The 24,064-nt window shown below is 31.3% G+C and overlaps 2 protein-coding genes across 2 annotated transcripts; one reads left to right on the plus strand and one right to left on the minus strand.

Moving 5' to 3' along the window:
* Window positions 1-1,187: 1,187 nt before the first annotated feature.
* On the minus strand, window positions 1,188-5,335 carry LOC112285938 (putative metallophosphoesterase At3g03305). Its single transcript, XM_024527344.3, has 6 exons — window positions 5,195-5,335; window positions 4,487-4,833; window positions 4,155-4,393; window positions 3,670-3,986; window positions 2,100-3,450; window positions 1,188-1,607 (listed from the first exon to the last, which is right to left on the minus strand). Exons 2-6 carry the CDS (start codon window positions 4,806-4,808, stop codon window positions 1,464-1,466), a joined length of 2,373 nt encoding a protein of 790 aa, XP_024383112.1. The 5' UTR covers window positions 4,809-4,833; window positions 5,195-5,335; the 3' UTR covers window positions 1,188-1,463.
* A 2,141-nt stretch (window positions 5,336-7,476) lies between these two features.
* On the plus strand, window positions 7,477-11,106 carry LOC112285475 (L-gulonolactone oxidase 2). Its single transcript, XM_073535624.2, has 3 exons — window positions 7,477-9,064; window positions 9,188-9,295; window positions 9,382-11,106. The coding sequence occupies exons 1-3, from the start codon at window positions 7,888-7,890 to the stop codon at window positions 10,008-10,010; spliced, it is 1,914 nt and encodes a 637-aa protein (XP_073391725.1). The 5' UTR covers window positions 7,477-7,887; the 3' UTR covers window positions 10,011-11,106.
* The last annotated feature ends 12,958 nt before the right edge of the window (window positions 11,107-24,064 follow it).

Below are 24,064 nucleotides of genomic sequence, written 5' to 3' on the forward strand. Positions count from 1 at the left end.
CTGGTCCCGTTTTTTTTGGAGAATGTTGGCTGAGACCTGTGTTGTAGGGCGGAGAAGCTACGCCATGCCAAGTTTGCACCACTTTTATTATTATTTTAACAGATTGAGGATCTAGTGGTTGACAAAGGAACTCTTTTATTTTAAGAAATAAACATTGTGCTGTATGTAGAGTGACACAAGGATATTTAGTGGAGAAAGTATTGTACTAGGGAGGGCTTTATAACATTCCTCTATAACAAACTATTAGTATGGAAGTATGTCATGAAGTGTGATAATCCATAGTCAAATTCACACCTTTGTCATTTTTCACTAAAGGCAATGAGATTTATTTCTCCATTATAGTTGTAGCAACATAAGTTGCAAAACATAGTGATAAGAATAGGGATAAGGATGTGATAAGAACAATGCAATGAATATCATTATGATGCATTTTTTCCTCTTTTTTTTTGTCTTTTTCTTTCTTCTAATTACCTGTACATGTTTTTCTATTCATAATATTACAATTATAAATCTAAGATTTATTTAATTCTAATCTCAAATGTTTAATAAGCTTAAGTAATTCAAACACATTGATTCTAAAACCAAAGACTTCTTAAATAACATTGGTGCTAGATTGAATTTTAATGAAAAGAAGTGTGGAAATTGGACCCACATTAGACAAAATACTAATAATATTTTATTGGTTCTAGACTTTAATATATTTTGTACTAAACATGATATATGCTCATTTATTTTTATTTATTAATTCTTAAATGTAATGGACAAAAGTTGTTTCTTTTTTTTAATAAATCAAACAAAAAAAATTAAATGTGATAATTAATGACACAAATGCTCTTATAAAAACTCTAACTTCAAAATCTTATACTTTAGATCAAAATTATACACTAATTCTATCTTGAAATATAAAGCAATTTTCTAATACAAATAAATGGTATAATAACCAATTTATACATATATTCAAAATGATTCACTATGTTTTTGCTACCTCAAATAAAAAATTACATTATATTAAATATAAATTAAAAGACATATTACAAAAAACAAATTATCATCAAGTACAAAAAGATTGCTTATTAAAAAGTTTAAGGTTAAAAAGTTTAAGGTTAAAAAGTAAATAATAAAATTGAAAAAATTGAAAGTAGAATGTTAGACAATAGAAACAAAGCTAGAGATAGAAAGGATAATAGTTTTAGAAAAATATTGTTTGATTAATTGATTAAACAAAAACATTACAAGGAAGGAACTTCAGCCTTTTTGGTTAGCAAGAACATGCAATCTAGTCCTTCCAACATGAAAAGATCAAGCTGAACTGCAATAAATCTAAGGAAAAAATTAGCAACTTCTCTGTACAAAGTGGTCGGAAGTGACCAATGCTGAGATTTATCCTACTTAGAATGCGAGAATGGAGGCTCTCAGTTGCAGCAATCTCATGACATGGAATTCAAAGGAATGTGTGCCTACTTCTACGGTTCGTGGCCAAGGGGTCTACACCTGACACCGGAAGTATGGTAAAGAGATAGAATCAGTAGAATAGGAGCGCCCCATGAGAAGACGAGACCAGACACCAGTGGCATAGGCCCGTACGCCCTCACAATCACCAAGCACAGCTGCATCAAAAAAGAGGAAAATCAGTCAATTGTTTTCGGCATTTCACGTTCCTCGTAAGACGGTCTTTGTGCACTCAAAAAGAAAAACCACACAGCTACATTAGTTTTCTGATATCGTTGGTTTTTTGCATACAGCTCTGATCATAGCAAGACAGTAAGTTCACCAAAAGCCAATTTTCTTAGGCGCAACTAAGAAACTGTGTGCAGAGAGAAATGAGTGACACACGCATGACTAAAGATAATAAATACATATAGAACTGTAACTATTAGCTTGCATAATCGGCGTGTCATGTGATGCTCGCATCACAGAAGCACTCCCAAACCCAAAGTCTACCGATTAGAAGCTAATGATGTACAAAGTATTGTTCTTCTAATTGTGCAAGATTCATTGATTTTTTTTAAGCCATCAGATGTGAACGTAAGCACTAGATTGGAGATGAGCATCTTGCAAATGAACACAAGCCAAAAGAAAGGAACTACATTGTTGCTTACCCGCCAATGGATGAATACGACTGCCAAACACCCCACAAATAGGCCTTTTCGAACTCGCCGACTACAAAGTTTGCAGTGGTGATCTTTACTGTCTGCTTCAGTTTTAGTGAGCAGAGGATCTGATTCACCATGTCTCCGTGAGGTGGAATCTTTTGTGAAAGACCCTTGCACAATCGCTTCCGAGGATGCTGTATTCCCTTGAGCACCAACATCTACTGTATTTCTTTCAGTTTCAGACTCTCCTCTATCAGAGTATTCCTTCGGTTTCCGAGACTTCCCAAAACTTTTCAGATGAAATTCACAAGCAGCTCTTTCAGCTGAAAGAGTTGATATCATCAAGAGTAGAGGTAGCACCACCCCGTACAGATACGGCAATACAACAGTCATTATGTCTGGTATTCCTAAGCCTGACATTGTCTGGACAGAATCCGCATTCGATGGGTTAACGGTTACACCACGCAGAGACATATGCCCAGTGGGAAAATCACTTGCAAGAACTCGACCTGAGTACCATGGAAAGAAGGTTAAATATAACACACACACCACTAGACCAATCCACAGGAAGTTGTTTCGGGAACACTCCAGAAAGGCCCAAAATGGCACCTTGACGACTTTACCAAGCGCACCACTTGTAGTCGAGAAAGGTTCAAAAACCGAGGCCGTCCACACTTCATACTGGCCATTTTTCTCAAGTAAGAAATGAAATACCTTCGAGGCCACCAGAAGTGAGAGCAATAAGAATACAATGCTCCAAAGGAAGACAGGAAACGCAGTTTCCCACTTGAAGCCCATGACTATGAAAGCCAAAGCCGAAAGGTGAAATTTCCCAGGATCATCGATAGCAGAAACGATCCTCATCTCGCTGTAAGACAAACTTCCGTTTGAGCTTTCAGCAACGATTTGGATGGCATACTTGAGTCCACTGTTGTATATGTACCTCTCACGTTCCCAAAAAGTAGTGTAGTATTGCGCCCCATGGTCACTCCTCTCTTCACTCAGATTCATAGAACTTTCATGTACCAATATTAGTGAGTGTGAACTGAGGTCGTAAATTCTTGCTTTGACCGAAGCTGGAGTTGCCTCAGAGAAAACTAGAGCTCGAATCGAATTTAGCAGTGAATACGAACCTCCAGAATCTTTCACAAAAGTTCTTAACATAAACGTTGAGTCAAGAGGATAAGTTTGCAAAATGATTGTAGGCATGGTAAACATCCCCTCCGCAGTGTCTCCCGGAGGTATCAACTCAACATCCACAAAAGAAGTATGACCATGGTCTATAGCCATGACTCGCATCATGCGACTAACACGCCAATCACCCATCTCCCATTCCCAGAAGTTCCCATCCTCCCGCCTGCGTTCGAAATGGGTTTAGTAGTCAGAAATGCTTCTACATAAAAGTGGTATGTTATCTCTATCACGAACCTCACAAGATTGTTGCAAAGCGTGAAAGAATACTCATGGATAGATAAGAACGAATGCCTTCTCACCATGATCAGCAAAGAGAAATGCTGAATTTGCAAATAAGAGTAGATAGTAAACTATATTGATCTTCTCAAGGAGAAATGCATACTTGTGGTGCTTGTAAAGCCGGCGACCAAATGTTGTGTGCAGATGCCCACATATATAAGCAGCCACTCCATTTCTTGCCATAATATCTTCAGGACGCTTTCCTGTCTCCGTTGATGTAGTAAACGACATTGGATAGTGCCCATAGACAATCTTCGTTACAGGATCCGGAATGCTCAAGTTGTCCCAGCGCTGGAGTTCCTCATCAAGTTGCACAAGGATATCGTCGGTAGGGTGGCCGAAAAGATTTGTGGGAGCCCGCAATCCAACATGCATGGAGTCGTCAAACCCTACAAATAAGTGTTTGCGACCATCACGACCCTGAAATTAAAGCACGAAATTATGAGTTCGCAGAGAAACATAGTACTGAATCCGTCTGGATCGATTAAGCCATCCCAAGGTACTCAACAAATAAAAGACAAGTTAAACTCACAGAATAATACACAACAAGGTTTTAGAGTAGGTATACGTCCGTCACAAGCTTTGTACCTTGACTGTTACACTTTGCAAAAGGCTGGTGCGGTTCATGGCAGCACTGATGCTATACTTTGGAAAATAATCAAGTGAAGACAAAGGGGGAACTCCATACTTATCATGATTTCCTCTTATATCATAAAAATACTTCAGTGGGATCCCACTTTCATCCGCCACCTTGTGTAAGGAATCACGATACTCGATCCATTCTACTTCCTCCTGCTGTGTCGATTTCCCGTCCTCACTTTTCGCATCTGCTCCGACACAACAACCAGTTACACAAACTGATCATCATCAAAAAAATCAAGGAACTCGAGAACAATCTTTAATTTGGTGCAAAATCGCACCTATGAGGTCCCCTGTCACCAGAACAATGGCAGGCTTGATCAACTTTAACGCGTGACCAAGTGATTTCCTCAAAGCTCTTCCGCGAGCTGGAATCCATTTACTAGTATGGATGTCAGACATTTGCACGATCCATACGACTCCTAGCGGGGCAGTGCCTTCCATTTGCACCACTCCCAGCTCATCGTCCCCCGTCCCTGAGAAATTCTCTGCACGCTGAGTTGCAGTGCCATCTATAGTTGATGACGAGAGGGAATTCACACTAAAGCATGAGAATAGTGCGAGAACCAGAAACAATCGAAACCTCGACCACGTCCTCTCCATCGAATTTCGTAATCAGAATGCGGTTCTGCACTTGCAAAGCCAAAAGACTCATTTCATTGAGACAGCAGGTGTACTATATATCAAACCTCAAATCACTATAAATTCCCGAATCTAAAATGAATTCCTCATCTCCGAAATCAACGAACCGCCACGATAGAAACCCTATTCCTCAAAATCAAGTCATAAAGTCAAGCTTTGGACTACAATCCCACGGTTCGCATCTCCTCAAATGCAACGGAGGTTCCGCAACCAGCAACGAGACCCAATTTCCAATCACGCACACTCTCCGAAAACCTGAACCTGCATGCTTTCAAAGAAAACTTTCACAATCCCATTCTCACAAACCAAACAGAACCCATCAATATTTCGGCAAAAGGCCAAAAAACCTCTAAGTTTCACAGATTAGCCATGACGATTTTGGCACCGCAAACCGCCCACTGTAGTCGCATCAGCGTCAAGCCCAATGCAACAACATGCGAGGGGGGCGACAATTTCGTCAGCACCAGTTGGTATCCAAAGATTCGAAATGCTGATGCGGGCAATTCAAGGAGCAGCGACTTCGGTGTCAAGCAACGGAAGCATCCAGGTGCGATCTATGTCTCAGAAAACTCAAGGTCATCCCACTGAGATGGGTCGCTTTTGCAGGCCGGGCTTGCCTATGAAGGGTCGAAAGTATCTCCACCAATACACGGTATATTGGCCTCGGAAATCCACCCAATATTCCTCCACTCGGTTCTTATAATTGTGTATAAATGTAGATGGACATCGGAATTTCAAAATATATACATATATATATATATATATGTATATATATATATACATATTTTTATATATTATTATAAAAATTCGTGTAAAAATATATAGATTTAAAAAATATAGAAATTAATGGTTTGTGCTTTAGGTGGTTTATCAAATTATGATAGGCATCAACAATATATATATTTTTTTAAATAGTTGAGGATTTAAAATTTATGAATGGATAACTTATGAGATTACATTTGGATGTATGTATGTATAATTGAAGTTTTAAAGATAATTTATGCTCTATATATGTATATTTATATTTATTGTATTAGATGATCTTACAGCAACCACCATATTAATATAAATTTGTCTACCATTCAATGTATGAATAATTAAGATATTGCATCAGATATTTTTTACATATAAAAAAATTGGTTAGTTTATTTCCTGAAATTTTAAGGACACACTTAAAATCCAATCTTGAGAAAAATGATGTTGTATTTTAAACAATAACTACAACAAATGGGAGACATAATGTTTTATTTTTAATCAAACGTGTAATTCTAAGTTTTATCAAACATGTTCCAAATGTCTGTTTGGTTAATTTATGATTTTTTACAATATTAATATGGAAAATAAAAATAGATTTAATGTGGGTCTTGTTAAGCCAATTGTTACACAATTTATCCTTATTAATCCATGTTTCACATGTCACTATAATTTTTGCTACTTCCACCACAACTTGCCACCCACTCAATATATATATTTTTTGGATATTTTTAATTCCAATAAATATATATATTTTTATATTCAAGTTTTTTTATCAATTTTTTTTAATTTTAGTAAAAACATTTAATAAAAATAAGTTGTGATGAGTTGTAGTAGATGGCAAATTGTGGCAACAATAGCAAAAATTATTGTGGCACAAGCAACACCAAAAAATAATATGTATAAGTTTATCCTATTTTAAAGATTATGTTGTAACAAAAAAAATTGAATTTTAATAATATATTATTCAAATTCTAATATTCTTTTTTAATTTTGTAATCTAATAATGGAGTGTTTTGTGATTATAAGAGAGTTTATGAAAAGACCTTTAGACAATAATCAATATTAGATTTTAAAATTATATATATATATATATATATATATAACACAACCTTGGAGATAAACAAGAAGAGATAAAAACCCTCTATGATTGGTTGCATGCCTCCCTCAAAGAAAACACAAGTTATTGTTATTTATATCAACATCTCTCTTGATCATGCCAATTCTGTAACTTCATACTTTTCTTGTGCTAAGGTACAACCATTCTTGTATGTAATTATTATTTGTTAGTATATTTGTTTCAAAAAACTATTTTTTTGTATATAGATATTATGTATTATATATTTTTTGGTAATATTTTTTCCTTTAAATCCATTCTTATTTAATAGAGAAGTGAATGGATAATTTATACTTCAAAAAATAAAATATAATATAATGATGCCACATTGAAGCAAGTTTGTTTGCTTGCATTTGTATATATATATCTATCTATCTATGGCATTGTTAATACTACCACAATTTTTGCTACTATCACCACAAACCTCCATCTATGAAATATCATCTTTGTTTAATATTTTTTAAACAAATCAAATTTTCTTTGTATAATACCTTGCAAACCATCCAATTAAACAAATTTCTTGATTAGAAAATAAACTAAGAAAAAAGGAAACTAAAAATTCCAGATATATATATATATATATATATATATATGTATATTACTTTTTTTAACAAATTACTCAAAAAAAAAATTTACTCCATTTTCTGTCATTTTTCTGTTCAATAAATAAATAAATATTACTTTCAATTTAATTATAAAGTGCGATGTTAAAAAAATAAAAAACACAAAAAAAATAAAAAAAAAATAAATGTAAAACTCGGAGAAATATCTTCAGTAAATTACTGAGAAGCAATAATCCACATATGCTTTGTCGTTTCCTCATAGGTTATTTCAATCTTCAATAATAATTTGAAGCTAACTAATGTAATCCTAACATTAGTAACAATCAATCTTGGGATCGAACCCCGGAGACCTCTCTCACACGCTCTCTAGTGGCTCCTCACCGTCGAAGTGTTGCATTGCCCTCTCGGAGCTCAGACTTTCGACTTGAGCTTTGCCTCGCTCTCGACAGCGTCGCACCGCAAGCTTGTGATCCACATGCACATATACATGCGGGATGAACCATTATATTGCGGCGACACGAGCGCTCCAGGCATGGCTGTGAGTTTTTCTACAGCTCGCGATACTGGTGTCTGGTGAAATCGGAATCGCCGTGTGCGAACGGTCGCAATGAGATTTATTGCAACGAAGAGATGTTCGCCGTCTGTGTGCGCCAGGCATTTTGCGCATCTTCGACATGGAGCGCAGACGACGTGGTTGTTCGTAGTTTTTGTGCTGCTCGTTTGTGAGTTCTCGGCGCAGCTTGGTGATAGATTAGCTATAATCACGAACGTGGACGCAGTTAGGGTTGGTGTGAGCGAAGCGTTTTCGCAGGGAGATTGTGAAACCACACTCTACTCTAGCGACAACTACCTTAAATGTACTTTCGACCTCCAGCTCGTCCCAAACACGACGCAGGATGTGAGCGACCTGATCAAGCTGCACACGAATTCCAGCAACAGCCGTATAAAAATCCGTGCCACTCGTCGGGGCTTTCACAGCTCTGCCGGGTTCGTCTGCTCTGGCCGAAGGAGTAGCAGTAAGAAGGAACGCGTGGAATTTGGGGATGACCATGGCCGGCGCAGTTTACGTGTCACGTCGTACACAATGCTGCTTCACGTCATGAATCATGTAGTATCGGTTGACGCGGAGCAGCATAAGCTTACGGTTGAGGCTGGGATGACTCTCCTGGAGCTTGCGCGTGTGGCCGAAGCGAATGGCATGGCGGTGCCCGCGGGGGCATTGTCCATGTACGGGAACCTGACCGTAGGCGGGGTGATTATGGCATCGGCGCATGGCTCTGGATTAGGTACTGTGAGCAGCCTAGGCGACCTGGTGACGAAGATCAAATGGGTGAATGCAAAGGGGGAAATAATTGTAAGTGACTTGCAAACGGAGCGTGGAGCGAAGGAGGTGAGGGCCTTAGTGGGAGGACTAGGCTTGTTGGGAGTTGTCACGGAGTTCACCCTTAAGCTGCAACCCAACTCTCGAACGATCGTGGATACCCGGAAGGGCTTAGATGATACAAACCTAGTTCTTGACCTGAAGAAAACATTAGCGCTTGAAACGCCACACATAATCGTGCACTGGAGGCCTGATTTCGAATCGTATAAAGCACTGTTGTTTACGCAGGTGGACGATGTGAACCAAAGTGCTGCTGCTGTCATACCGAAATACTATCCGAATGCAAGAAGAGCATCCGACATTCCAGTTAGTGATAAAATGGCCAGTGCATGGAGCGAGCTCATGGCCACTTGGGAGGATGATGCAGCGGAGGAGCTACCTTCTGCCGACGTGCTGAATACAGGTTAGTCATATTCGGAAATCGATGAAAACCGTCCTGGCCATTCTTGTATGTCGATCTCAGTTACATCAAACTTCTAGAGTTCCTTCTGCTGACGAATATTAAGATTTGATACGGGCACGACAGAGATCTGCAGCTGGGGAGAGAGCACGCACAGAATGTCGATGTTTCTGGACATCGATGGGACTCCGATCGATCATGGAATGTTTCGAACCAATTCTGCGATTTTAACAGGTGACTGTAGTCCGAAGTGCTTGTATGCAGTGCATCACATGGGCACATTTACGGAGGATACAGAGTTCACGATCAAATTCTCCCAGTTGGAAGCGTGGGTGCAGATGTGAAAAGCATAGTGAAGACGGAGCTGGACGAGGTTGAAGCTCGCTTGCGCATGCGCCATGGTGTAGGCAGGGTCAAGCGGTGCCTACCTCCTGGATACTTCTGGCTTCGGTTCGGACAAGGCAACAGGAACTTGCTTTCAACAGCCGTGGGTTCCGAGGACGTAGTCTACGTGCAATGGACATTCTTGCATTCTGCATTGATACCAAACAAGCTTGCCAAGCAATCCACAATTGCTGAAACGCTAGAACAGCTGACTTTGTGCAAATATCAAGGTCGGCCGCACTGGGGAAAGAACCACGAGAGGGTTTTCCGACACCCTGATTGCAAAGTTGTGGACAATTTCCCGGCCGCGAACATTGCACAGCTGCTAGAGATGCAAAGGCAACATGACCCAGAGAAAATTTTCGAGCCTGAGCTTTTCAACGATCTTTTGCAGAGAACAGGCCCAGAATACTCCCCGCTCTGTACTGCACATTTCTGGTGCTATTGCCGAGATGACTCTCATTGTCCTCACGGCCACAAATGTCGGCCCTCTCCGCTTTTCCTCGAGTACAAGATTTGCAAATTGGTGCAAACCACGAATCACCAGCAACATGCAGAACTCTGAAAGGTGCAACGTATGGTAAACTCTACAAATCCATGTCACGAATCTTACCGCAACAAAGACTAGAAATAGGAATTGAGGTTCAAAACAGTGACTTCCATAACCAGTGACACCATGGCCTTCTCAGATTGAAGTAAGCTCATCATTTACAGAATACAAACACGCTTTTAATTAGAAGATTACCTTCCGTCCTCATCGTCTCGCTATCAAAGTTGGGCTGGCTACTCATATGTGTCAGGTGGACGCTTCAGACGTCCAGACCTCATCCGACGAATGGCTGGAGCTCTTATCCATAGTCGCAGTCCGAATCAAACTAGACCATGGGCCGTACATTTAGTCGAAGTGCTCTTTCTGAATACCTGGCAAGGCACAAAATCAATCAGATGCAGGTGGTGTGAGTAAACTACACATTCTTGGGAAGGTTACACTGCCAGCCTGATATTACGAGCAACAGCAAAGGCCATGTGTGACCGTTGATCTAACAAGATAATTGCACCGACCTCATTGCTGCTACTGTGCACTGTTCAAGAATGTTCACAAGGAATGAACAATTCCAACTTAAAGTTTGTACGATGGAATCAATCTTTCCTTCCTTCAAGATTCGTCGACACTTGTGATTCTGCACCTCTCAAGCTCCAACTCCCCTGCAACCCCCCATGTGCTGTGACCAGCATTGCACAGAGAGGCTTAAACATGTATTTTCACCTACGTCTCAGACCTCCCTCAAGTCTTATGCAAGTCGAGCATGAGCAGGGACAGATGGGGTTGAGTAGGAATTTTCTGCTGATAAGCAGCACTGTCAGATTGGTCATGATCCAAGGAATTTTGAAATAATCAAAGTGTGAGTGAAAAACGACATAGTTGGTAATGTTTTTACCGAGAATTGAATTTACATGATATATTGGTGTTACCCAATGGAGACGTAGTCACTAAGTGATACTCTCTCTAAAAGTGATATAATACCTGGAAGTGATACTGTGCTTAGAAGTGATGCTGCCAAGAAGAAGTTGCGCCTAGCCTTATCTTGAGTAGACAAGATGAATGAAAAAGGGACGTGAATTGCATTGAAAAATATAAAGTGGTTATTCGTGTCTTTCAACACCATGTAGTCATGACTAATTTTATTGCTCACTAGTTGTTACACTTAAGATACAGATTATATATTATAGAGTTGGATGAATTTGACAAGTTTTTATGAATGTTGATATTTTTTACTAAAATTAGATTTTATTTAGAAGAAAAAACTTGCAACTCCAACAAATGGTGTTTGATATATATATATATATATATATATATGGCTTCTTTTGTTTCTTTCAATAGTTCTTTATACTAAGTTTTAGTAGTATTCTTTGACATTGTTGCTTGTTGTTTGCTAGACCATGAAATTGGTCCTGATGCTAAGTTGAATAAATAAGCACCAAACAATCTACTATTTTCATTACATCTAAGATAATTAAAATTGCTGAAGCTTTTTAATGTAAATTATCTTTTGGATAAAGAAATATTGTAATTTCAAAGGTCAATTATCTCTATTACTAACAAATCATTAATAAATGACAAGAAAATAGTTAGAATATTTAATTTTTGGAAGAAGTATATGTTTAAATTAATGATACTACAAATCTAGCCAAAATTACAAAAATAAGTATCAATTTCTTGGTATTATATTTGAAAAGATTGTTTTAGTATGTAGATAGATCTTTTTAATTTATATATTAAATATTTTTATTTTTTTATTGTAAAATTAAGAATTTTTTTTATAAAGATAATTTTTTATAATACATCATTTTGAAAATACCATCACTACAACTATATGATCAAGAATTTATTCAATAACTACTACAAAGCTATGATTGCATATAAGAATGTCCATTTTACTACCAATGCAAATGTTTTGTTACAATTGATTCTTTCTTTTATTCCAATCCACTTAAAACTATTAAAATTTGAGTTGTATTTGATTAGAATTTAATTTTGACTTTACTTTGTAGATCCATTTTGATGTGAGCTTTTTTGCTCTCTAGTAGAAGTAATAATTCTTAAGTTTTATTTTTTCTTAATAAATCCATTTCTTCTTATATAAATTGCCTCCATTCTTAATAGCTTATAGTTTCTAGGAATGTAATTTTGTCACTCATTAGATCTTTTGTATTTACCAAAAAGACATTGCTATCTTCTACTGCACTAAGATTGTAATCTTGTAATTTGGTAGAAATTTCCTTGGTGTGTACCAATTTCTTCAAGGATGCAACAACTACTAAATTCTAAAGTGACTCTTGGAATAGTGAGTTTTTTTGTATTAATTTCAGTACTATCCAATCTAATTTATTACATGTTTTGTTTTCTTTCATATCTTGATTCAAATTGTAATGTAGATTTTTATTTATTAAGTTGTAAGTAGCTAGTTGTGGATTTGTTTATATGTTATTTTCAACTTTTTTTCTATTTTTGATTTTATCTTCTTTCTAGAAAAAAAGTGTTCTATTCAAGTCCAATATTATTGAAAAGTTTTTCATTTTTTTATTTTTAAAAGCTCCAAATTTACATAGGTTTTCATCAACAATAGTATCATCTTAGAAAATAAGAATGAATTGCTTATTGAGGTGTTATTAAAAATAATCTTTGATTTTTCTTTTTAAATTCTATTTTATTGAAATAGTATAAAGAAAATTTTCTTAAAGTTTTAATTAAAAATCTAAGTAGATAAGGATATAGGATGTAAAACAAAGAATTTAAAGATAGATGATAGAAAATATATTATTGTATAAGGCTTGATAAGATATAGAAAAGTAGAAGGCAAAGGTCTTACAATGGTTTAACATACAAGTAAAAAAATAAATACTTTTATATAAAAAGGTGAATAAAAAAGTTGTTAATAATAAATTTATTTTTTATTATTATATAAAAGTAAATACTTTTATACTTTGCTATATTATTTTGATTTAAAGTACATGTAGCTATAAGCTATTAATAGATTTCTTTCGAAATATAAAATTCTAAAAAGGTGGAATGTACATATTTACTTCTTTTGTCAAAACAAATTCAAGCCACAAAAATAATAAAATATTTTATGATAGAATGGATAATTTTTTTAAAAAATAAATAAAAAATTAATTAAATTATAATATATTACAAAAAATTATTAATAATAGTAAAAATATATTTATTTGAGATTGAAAAGGTAATTAGAGTATAAATATTTGTACGCATTTGTTGAAGTGGTTTGGTGGCTTGAATTGTTAATTTCTTTGGAATTTAATCTTAGTAGTAATTAACTAAGATACATGTATTGCATTTATACTTCTTACAAAAAAGTTACAAAATATCACGTGTCAATGTTTTAGAAAACATGTGATATACCATTTGATGATTGATATGGTACAAGAACTTATGTCAAAGATCTAAAAGTGTAAATTTCTTATTGATAGTAGTAATAAAATATTTTTCTTGTAAAGAACTATATGATCTAGAACAAATTTTATAAAGACTTTAAAAACTTGTATGGTTGGAAAACATAATTATATATAAGGATTTTTCTTTGTTATATACATTTTTTTTTTTTGTTGTTAAACAAAACTATACAACCATTATCAATGCTTTTTTTGAACAAGAAACAAATATCTTTGTCATACCTAATATGTATAAAATATCATTTATAACTTTTTTTTTTATGAAGGTTGACAATGTTATTTCCAATAATTATAAGAGATACTTTATTTATTATAGATAAAAAGGAATAAGATCCACAAAGGGTATATTAGATGAACTTAGACTTATCACCAATGATATAATTTGTAGTAATTAAAGTCTACATATTAGTCTTATTTATTTTTTAAAATTTAGTAATATCTAATTTTATTCAATTTTTTAATATTTATAAATTAAATTTATCTTTTTATTCATTTTTTTTGCAATAGATTTTAGTAAAGAGAATTTAAAATTTTTTTGTACAAACATTGAAAGGTTACAATTGAATTTATGCAATGCCTTCATTAATTTGTTTTAAATAATGATCATTTTTGCAATAATTGATTCTCTTATAGTACTTGTATTTTAATTTTAGACATCTACATTATATATTAATACTTTTATTATATGTTTGTGATAAATAAATAATTTAAAAAATATATTTAGATTCTAAATATAAATAAAAATTATAAAATATATTTTATTTATATATGTTCAAGTGCTTGCTTTAACAAAAAAATACCACATCTAAAAAAACATATTATTATCAAAATGATCTTTATTTTATTTTATGATTTTATTCTTCTTTTGACAATCCTTTGGCTTGCATTTAGAGAAAAATATTGGCATACATTATTGTATTATGTTTCATATTATTTAAAAATATACTAGGTACTTGATTATTAAAGGTAAATTTATATTTTGCAACTTAGTAAGAATCTAACAACCTATCACAAACTTACATATTTATTTAGATAAAAAATATTAGATAGAAAATAAATTTTGGCAGATTTGATATCATCTTAAGGCAAAGCTTTTTAGAAGCTTCATAGATGCATATTTGACATATGATGTGTTTATAATTGATAGATAGGTTAGAAGCTTGGCCAACAAATTAGCCACAAGTTGGTTGTGCAAGTAGCTTGTAAAACAAGCTAATAACATGGGACACATATAAGAAACTTGTCTTGTAAGTTAAAGACATTTTTATGTGGTAATATAACTATATGGCAAAAAATAAAATATAGATGTTATTGTAGAAGAGCCTAATAGAAAGATATAATAAAAAAATAAGGATAAATGATAAGAAGGTAGTAAAATATTTAGTCTTAATGCTGTTTTTTTATAGACAAGACTTCTATTTACTTTGTAGAGGTATAAATGTCTCAAATCAAAGTAAGTGAGATAAATAAATAATATATACATCTTTAAAAGAAAACTAAAAATTTATTTAAGCAAAAATTATTTCAAATTATCAAAAATTGATATTCAAAGAAGAGCAATTGTGAACTTGGATCAAAATCAGATCTTGAGGCTCAAAACTTCACATTTATAGTGATTTGAGATTCTTTTGTAAATACAAGCATAGAATTTGAAAGAAAACTTAAGAAGAAATATTTAAAATTTGATATTATGTCATTTGGGTTAATACTAAGGTTTTAAAGGATTTTCAAAGTTAGTGATGTACTCAATAGATTTAAATTTTGAGAAATAAAAATAAGTTTATAAATTTGGAGATTTTGTGAATTTTATAGCATATTTATAGATAAAATTTTTAAAGTTTTTCAATTTGATTATTTTAAATATTTAAAAAATATTTGAAGTCAATTGAGCAATTAGATTGAAATATATGAGAGTTTTTATAGTTAATAGTTTTAGATAATTAAAATTTAGGATCTGTGAGGGATTTTGTAAAAACAAAAGATGCCTCAAAAAATGTTATTGAAAATTATAGCTACAATATGTAGTGTAATATATTGGAACAATCTTGTAGAGGCTCTTTTAGTTCATGCATGTATTCCTAAGAGCCAACATAAAGCCTTAATGGAAGAAAAGAGATAAAAAAATTTTGATGATATAAAATAAGAAAATTCTTTAAAGAGGCAAACTAAGAGAAGCAAGTAAATCAATTTTATAGCTAAATCCTAGAAAACTTACTATTAAAAGTATGAGAAAAGTGATAATAAATATACTAAAAAATTTCAATAAAATAAGATCAAAGTTTTAAGAATTTTTATATGTAAAGTTCTATCTAAAGTTGCATCATTCTCAATATCTCAATAGATTTATTTACTTTGGATTCATAGATGCACTTCTTTTTAGTAATGCCTTATCTTGATTTATACCTTTGATGGAAAAAAGATTCATGTCTATTCTATAATTTAAGTTTATTCTTGAAAGCTTTTATGACTACATTTTGAAAAAATAATTAAAAAAGTGTCATAGAAAAAAAACTCATATCTTCATAATAAAGATTACGTTTAGTCACCATATATATTGTTGAATTCCAAAACCTCTCTTTTGATATAGATTGGAATGATAAGACCCTTATCAATAAATTTTGATATGAATTAAAAGATAATATCAAAGATTTATTATTGACAATGCCAAGAATAAATTCATTAGAGTAATTTATTATTTAAGCAATTGTATGAAACAATCAACATTTCTAAAGATGCCAAGAATAAAGATTTGATTGAAGAGATAAAAGTTAAGTCTTAGTAACAACTTTTAAGTTCTCAAAAGTATTTTTATCAAGATTGGATCCTATACAAATTGATATGGTATGTTTCAAATTTCTTATTGAGCAAAAAAAGACTTGATGTCATTAAGAAGGGTTATACCTATATTGTGGAGAATCTAAATATACTACTCAATATTATCCAATAAAATAATGCAACTACAAAATAAAGAGCTTGGTTGCCAAAGAAGAAAACCACTTTTTTCAACTACAATAAGAATTATATGGTGTCATTTTGTAATACAACTATATGATAAAAGATAATAATATGGATCTTATTATAGAAAAGCCAAGTTAAAAGATAAAATAAAAAATATGGATAAAAGATAGGAAGGTATTAAAACTTTTAATAGTAATGCTATTTTTTTAGAAAAGTAACTTCTACTTACTTTGTAGGACCATAAATAAGGAAAAATAAGATAAATTAGGAAATTAAAAGTTATAAGCATATGAAAAAAGGAGTTAGGAATTGGTTTTAGCAAAATTTACTTCAAATAGGACAAAATTTGATACCTAGAGAAGACTAGTTATCAACCAGGGTTGAAATCAGCTTCCAAGGCACAAAACTAAGTCTTGATGATGACTTGAGGGTTCTTTTGTTGATTGGACAGTGGGATTTGAGAGAAGAATTGATAGAATTTCTATAGGCATTAATTTTTGGAGATTTGAATACATGATGTTCTTACAAGAGCTTAGCAAAGTTGATATTGTTTTCAATGACTGTGGTTTTTAGAAATTAAAATAGGGTTGATGTTTTGGACAATTTCAAGAGTTTGGTAACATATCTGCAAGTGAAATGTTTTAGGTTTGTGGATGTAGTTGTGCTAAATGTATTTTATAAATTTGGATTTGATCAACTGGTTAGAATGAAAAGCATAAAGATTTTTGTGGATTATGGTCTCAAAATTTAGGGTTTTGAGGACTAGTAAGATTTTTTTAGATATCTATCAATCTACTAGTTAAATTGAGATAATTATTTTTATAGAAGTAGTCAGCTTAATTTCTAATAAATATATAAAGTTTGAAAAGAAAATAATAGTTTAATCAAGAGTAATTGGCTTTGGAAGATTGGTATGAAGCTCAAAAAAGGAGGCTAGCTAATATCCTAGCACATTTTTGAAGTTAACATCCATTTGATAATTTTGATCATTTTTAATTTTTTTTGTATTTATTTTTAATTTAATTAGTAAAAAATGCACAAAATTTGAGATAAAATCAATGGTTCAAGCATTAGTTATTGAATTTCAAAATCTATTGTAAGATTTTTAGAAATTTATTTGAGATCTAAGAAACAATTAGAATCTTTTGCAATACTTAATAAACATCATATCTTCTCATTAAATCCTTCACCTTATTTTATAATAGAAATTTATTAAAGATAAAAAAATCACAAAGTCTTAGCCTTTTTAGATTCAAGAGACTCAACTTGTTTTATAGATAAAGACTTTTTCAAAAAACAAGAAACATCCTTAATTAAAAAATCCAAATTTATGCACGTAAAAGTAATAGATGCTCATTTGTTGATTTCTTAAGATGTCACCTATGAAATTATTCTTTTAGATATAACAACTAGTAGTCATAATACCTTAGTAATATTATATCTCTTTTTAATTTAGTTATTTTAGGATTATTGTGGCTAAAAAAATATGATCTTTAAAAAAATTAGACTTCTTATAACCTTAATTTTTTTCAAAGTTTAATTTAAGATTTTGCTAGTAAAATAAAAATTCATTGTTTTAATATGTCCAAATTCTTATTAATAGATGTAAAAGCTTTTATGCATGTTATAAAAAAATAATAAATTTTTGCTATATATGCCATACCTATTTTTGATGGAAAAAATATTTCAAGTAATATTTAAAGCCAATACCAAGATTATTAAGAAATTTTTGACAAGAAGAATGTAGATATTCTTCCAAAGCATTATTCCTATGATTGTTCTATTGACTTTTAAAATAGAGTTCAACCACCATTCAAATCAATCTATAATTTACTGTAAAATAAGTTGGCTGCATTCAATGAATACATTAACAAGAATTTAGATAACAACTTCATAAATCACTTTAAATTTTCAATAGGAGCTTCTATCTTATTTGTGAAAAAAAAGACGAATCTCTACAGATATGTGTAGACTATCAAGGACTCAATAAAATCACCATTAAGAATAGGTACCATCTATCTTTGATTTCAAGACTTTTTAATTAACTCAATTAAGCAAAGATCTAAAAAAACATAGATGTATAAAAAATACATATGTATTAAAGAAGAAGATGGATGAAAAATTATATTTTGAATCAAGTATGAATATTTTGAATATAATATTATGCCTTTTAGACTCATGAATGCACCAATAACTTATTAATATTTAATAAATGATATATTTTATAAATTTTTTGATGACTTTGTCATCTGTTATCTGAATAATATCTTAATCTATTCTAAGAATATAAAAAAATATAAACTTCATATTTGTTATATGTTACAAAAACTAAAAGATATAAAATTATATTCCAAGATAAAAAAGTATATATTTCATCCTACTCAAGTTGACTTCTTAAAATACATTATTTCAAATCATGGGCTTATATTAAATCTTAAGAAGCTTAAGTTATCATAAATTGGAAGATTCCAAAAACAATCAAAGATGTGTAATATTTTGGAGGATTTGCCAATTATTATTGGATCTTTATAAAGAACTTATATGTCTGATATGTAATAAAAAACTTGAATGGCAAAAAAGAAGTTGAAGTATCTTTTAAAGCTATGAAGACATCATTTATTTCAATACCAATTTTATATTTTGTCAACTTTTTTAAGGCATTATTTTTTAAAATAGATGCATTAAGCTTTGCTATAGATATAGTTTTGTTATAAACAGAAGTAGATGATAAGCTCTATCTAATAGCTTTTTATTTTAATTTATTTTAAAAATCTAGATTAATTATATTTTTATGTTTTGATTTGGCTATCATGTATTAGCTTTAAAGATGAAGATGCTTTAGCTTCAAGAGAATTATTTGTTATTGATAAAAAGTAGCATTTTTTTCCTTTGGTATAAGATAAGATTATTTAAAAATTAAGATTAATAAACCTTATTGTTTTTTTGGTTGATAAGTAATCTTAAATCCAAATTTTAATAAGAACATGCTTCAATAGGCTTGGCAAAAATTCAAAATGTGTGTTGATATAAAATACTTCAATTTTTTGTGATTTGTATATATAATAACTAGATTAAGAGCACCTTCTAGCTAATGGTGCCATTCTTAAAATAAATCAATGATTACAAGAAGTTTTTTATCGTGGATTTTATAGTTAATCTTGGCTATTAAAATTTTTTTAAAATAAAAAGCTATTCAATGAAGTTTATCATCTATTTCTATTTTTAAAAATACAAAATCTAAAGAAAATTTTGATATGTATATATATATTTTTTTATAAAAAATGGTTTAGAAAAGTTGACATGATATAAGATTAGTGTAAAAAAAAGGCTTTCTTTAAAGCTTCAAATATGGCTTCTGCTTCTTGATTCTATTGAAGTTTATTTTTATAAGTCAAATGTATAAGTGGATTTGTAACTTAAAAAAAAATCTTGGATGAAGATCGAATGGTAGTTGAAAAATTCCAAAAAGCATTGAATATCTTTTACTATTTTTGAAATCTTCTAATCTATAATAGTTTAAACTTTCTTAGAATCCACCATAAGTCCATCATTTGAAATAATGTATCATAAGAAGTCAACTTAAGTAGTGAAAAATATGTACTTTTTTATCTTAGTATAGAATCTTACATCTTTTAGTTTTTATAGCATATAACAAACATGAAGTTCATGTTCTTTTATGTTCTTAGAATAGATTAAGATGTTTTTTAAATAAAAAATAATAAAATCATCCAAAAATTCTTAAAAAAATCATTTATGTTTTAAAAATTCTTCAAAACATAGTCTTCTATTCATTTTTTTTTTTTTTTTTGATGTGTATTAGATTATATGCCTTTTATAGATCTATTTTTATATAAATCTTAGCTTGATTCAATTAATGAAGAAGTCCAAATATCAAAATTAGTAGATACTTATTTTTAATAGTGATCTTGTTGACTCTTCAATAATTAATATACATCCATAGTTATCCATGTTTTTTTTCCACAAATAAATTTTGAATTCTTATTGGAGATTTGGAATGGCATATGAAGTTCTTATTTAGATTTTCTTTAATATATTCTTTAAATTCAGCTAATTAATTTTGTGATAAATTATAGATCGGTCAAAATGGTGATTGAGCTCTTTCTTAAAGGACAATTGAGTAGTCACAGGATCAATGTTCTAGAAGAATATTTGCATTTTTTTTTCAAATACATCTTGAAAATCTTGATATTGGCTAGGAATGTGTAAGGATAATATTCATCCTTTAATCCAAATTATAAGATAGCCTCTATTAAGAGTTACTTGTAATTGGTGGTATAAAGTGTAAGTAGATAGAACAAAGAATAAAAGAAGAACAATACAAAATAAGTAAAAGAAGTGCAATCAAGCAATTGTATATTATAAACTAGTCACAATTTGTTTACTAGATTTTTATCCAATAAAATATAAAAGTTAAAAATATAAAATATTTTTAAATAGATAATTTTTTTAATATTTCCAATAAAAATAAAAAATTTATAAATCTAAGTTATTATAAATAAGTTATAATATATTAAATATAGAATATAAATAATAGACAAGTTAAGTGAATAATTTTTACTTCAAGGATAATTTACTTAAGAGGTCAAGAGTCCAAGCCTCACCAAGGCTCACAAGTAGTGTATATGCAGTGTCTAAAGAGGCCTTGAGGCCTTAGTCTTATCTTCCTACCTATACCTAAGGTTCTACAACCCATGTGGAACTTGTACACCTCCCTTCCTACAAGGACTAGATTAGCTACTGGTCCTCCTATTTTCTACTAGTAAAGCTCATTTTTTTGCAATTTTGACTTCACAATGGTCTTTAAAAACATCCTATTAGTTTAAGAACCATACGCGGCCTTTGAATCTTACTACATTTCATTTAAAATTTACATAATGGCTCCCAAGGTGGTAAAACTCAATTTTACCAAAATCTTAAAATTTTTTATAGAAATTACTAAAATATTCTAAAAAAATTCTAAAAAATCATATAATATTTTTATAATGATAATATCTATTTAAGGCTACATTTTTTTTATCTTGGTGATTTTTTATAGTAATAAAATCAATTTAAATCCATTAAAAATTATATTTTCTAAAGAATTATTAAAAAGACATGAAGTTCTCTTCATGCTTCTTCTAACTACTAATTAATCATTGATAGGATTTTTATAAGTAAAAAATATGGATAAGAAGTCAATGAAGACATAGGTCTCAAAAACTAATCTTTAATACTTAATGATAAGTAGAAATACTAAATTAACTAAAATAATTACTTCTAAGACTTATTAAGACTCTATTTTTATAAATTTTCTTTTAATAAGACTTTTATAACTTATAAATACTTCTAAATTCTAATAAATAATTAAATAGTCAAATAGACTCTTTAATCTTAATATTTATATAATTAAATAATTTAAAATTATATTTTTAACTAATCCACCAATTATGATGTATTGGTGGGACTTACAAAATGTTATTTGAAGTCTTTCCAATATTAAAAATAAATGTGGCATAAATGACTCAAGGTGATACTTCTTTTGTATTTTACAAGAAAGCTCTTACACCTACAAATATAGATTTGATTGTATTAGACTTATGATTTTTTTTTAATTAATTACATTCTTGATTATACTTTCAAAAAAGTCAAGACTACAAGAAATCTAATTTATTTAAAGATTGTATTTTTTTAACTAAATTTTCAAGACTACAATAAATCTAAAATGACTAGATTGAAAAGAGATCTAATGATATTAAATACCGTAAAGCTACTATGACTATCAGTTACTACTTTTAAAAAAAATATTTTATGAATAACGTCTCTACAAGACAATAGACGACTATTTATGACTTCTATATAAATATATATATATTATTAAAAATATGTTATATTTTTTAACAAATTTTCCATCTAAAAAATAAGTTGAGGCTTTAGAATTGAGCAAGATAAAGGCTTTGTCATATTTAGGTTTTAAACTAACATCTATTGTAAAACAAAAAGAAGATTTTGAAGAGAGGATAGGACCTTCATTAGGTGTTGTGTAAGATTTTAGCTACACGGTTCCTATTGTAGCTAGATAAACTTATTTTTTGACATTGTCGTATTACGTGCTATCTAGCTTGAGAACGCACTAAGCATTTGGTTGTAGAAGATAAAACAATATTTTGCAAGTATCTAAGTAGTCTAGTGGATTTCAACTATCTAAATACAAACTATTTTGGATTTTAATGTAAAAGCTTACTCCCAATACAAAGTGCTTAGAAACACTATTTTTAATAACTTCGAGACATTATAAGCATAATTTCTTCTGTTATTTGTTAGTTTTATTTTTATTTATTTATTTTTTTTTAAACCCTAATCCTAGACAACGAGCTTCGACTAGTTGTAATTCTCAATCTGACCATCCGATTGTTGTGAACTTCTACCAGTAGTGTCTTTCTAAGTCTTCTAAATGCTCAAGAAGTTCAATCCAATCCAACTTACAGATTGTAAGAAAACGTTGTAAATCCACAGCGATGTCCCTTGATCGCCGCCTATAAGTTGATGACAAAATGTAACTTACAATTTTTTCTTTTCTAATCGTTAATTCTCATTCAAACTTTGTGTGTAGCTCCACCTTTAAGTCCTCAACTTACTGCATCAAAATTGACCTTATCCTAGCTGATAGATCTCCAGATATTTTAGAAACCCTAAATGACTCCAATATGTCGACTTCGGATACCTCTTTACACTAATGATCAAATATCCTCTATCTGTACCGTTAGATTAGCACAAATTTTTGCAAGCACTTGGCATACTCAACCATCTAGATACCTCTAAAATTTCAACCGTAGATGTTTCTCCAATTTTCACAAAACAGTCAAGAGTACTAGCCTAAACTTTATTACAAAAAAAAACCCAACTCACCAATACAAACATTGACTTTGAGCAATGATTGCAAAATCCTCCTAAATCCTATGAAACTAAGTCTTACACCTTTCAAAGGAGCTTGAAGCTAGCTCTCCCTACCAAAAATCCCTAATCTCCGAATGCCCTCTATTTTTTTCTTTTTTTTTCCTTTAACTCCGTGAGGTCTCCTATTCTTCCACCATAGACTCGGAATTGGAATAGCAGACCGCGCTTCTATGGAATTCATACCTCTAAGAGGATCTTTTCATGGAAAGGAAATTTCCCCCAAAACGGCATAGAGAATGAAACAGCTTGAAAATAGAATTGAAGCCTACGTATTCGGGACCTCAATGGGTTGCCCAACCAAGTCAGATCTCATACTGGGTAAGAGGCCCATAACAGGACCTGAATTGGATGTCCCTGTAATTGGATCAAATTGGCCCTTCATATCAGACTCACCCAAATGTTAAATTGGTCCTTTCTCCTTTCATCAACTCCTGCTAAGCACGGATATTCTATCAAATTTACTGGAGAATCTTGAGGACCTCGATTTATCTCCTCAATTTTTCCTTAGCTTTGGATCTGCTGATTTTGATTATTGAAATTGAACGAAGCATTACATTATTGATAAGTATGTGCCAACTGCTTGTTATTTCCACACACTAGTGCGTAATTGTCACTAACTTTGGGATTGGGACATTCATTAGCATAATGATCAATCTATCTGCAACGGAAACAACGAAGTGGTCTTTTTGTACCTCCATCAGGCATATTGGATGTTTCCACCAGTATATACCTACT

Source organism: Physcomitrium patens, chromosome 8 (assembly GCF_059467195.1).
Source record: "Physcomitrium patens ecotype Gransden chromosome 8, ASM5946719v1, whole genome shotgun sequence".
Taxonomy (NCBI): domain Eukaryota; kingdom Viridiplantae; phylum Streptophyta; class Bryopsida; order Funariales; family Funariaceae; genus Physcomitrium; species Physcomitrium patens.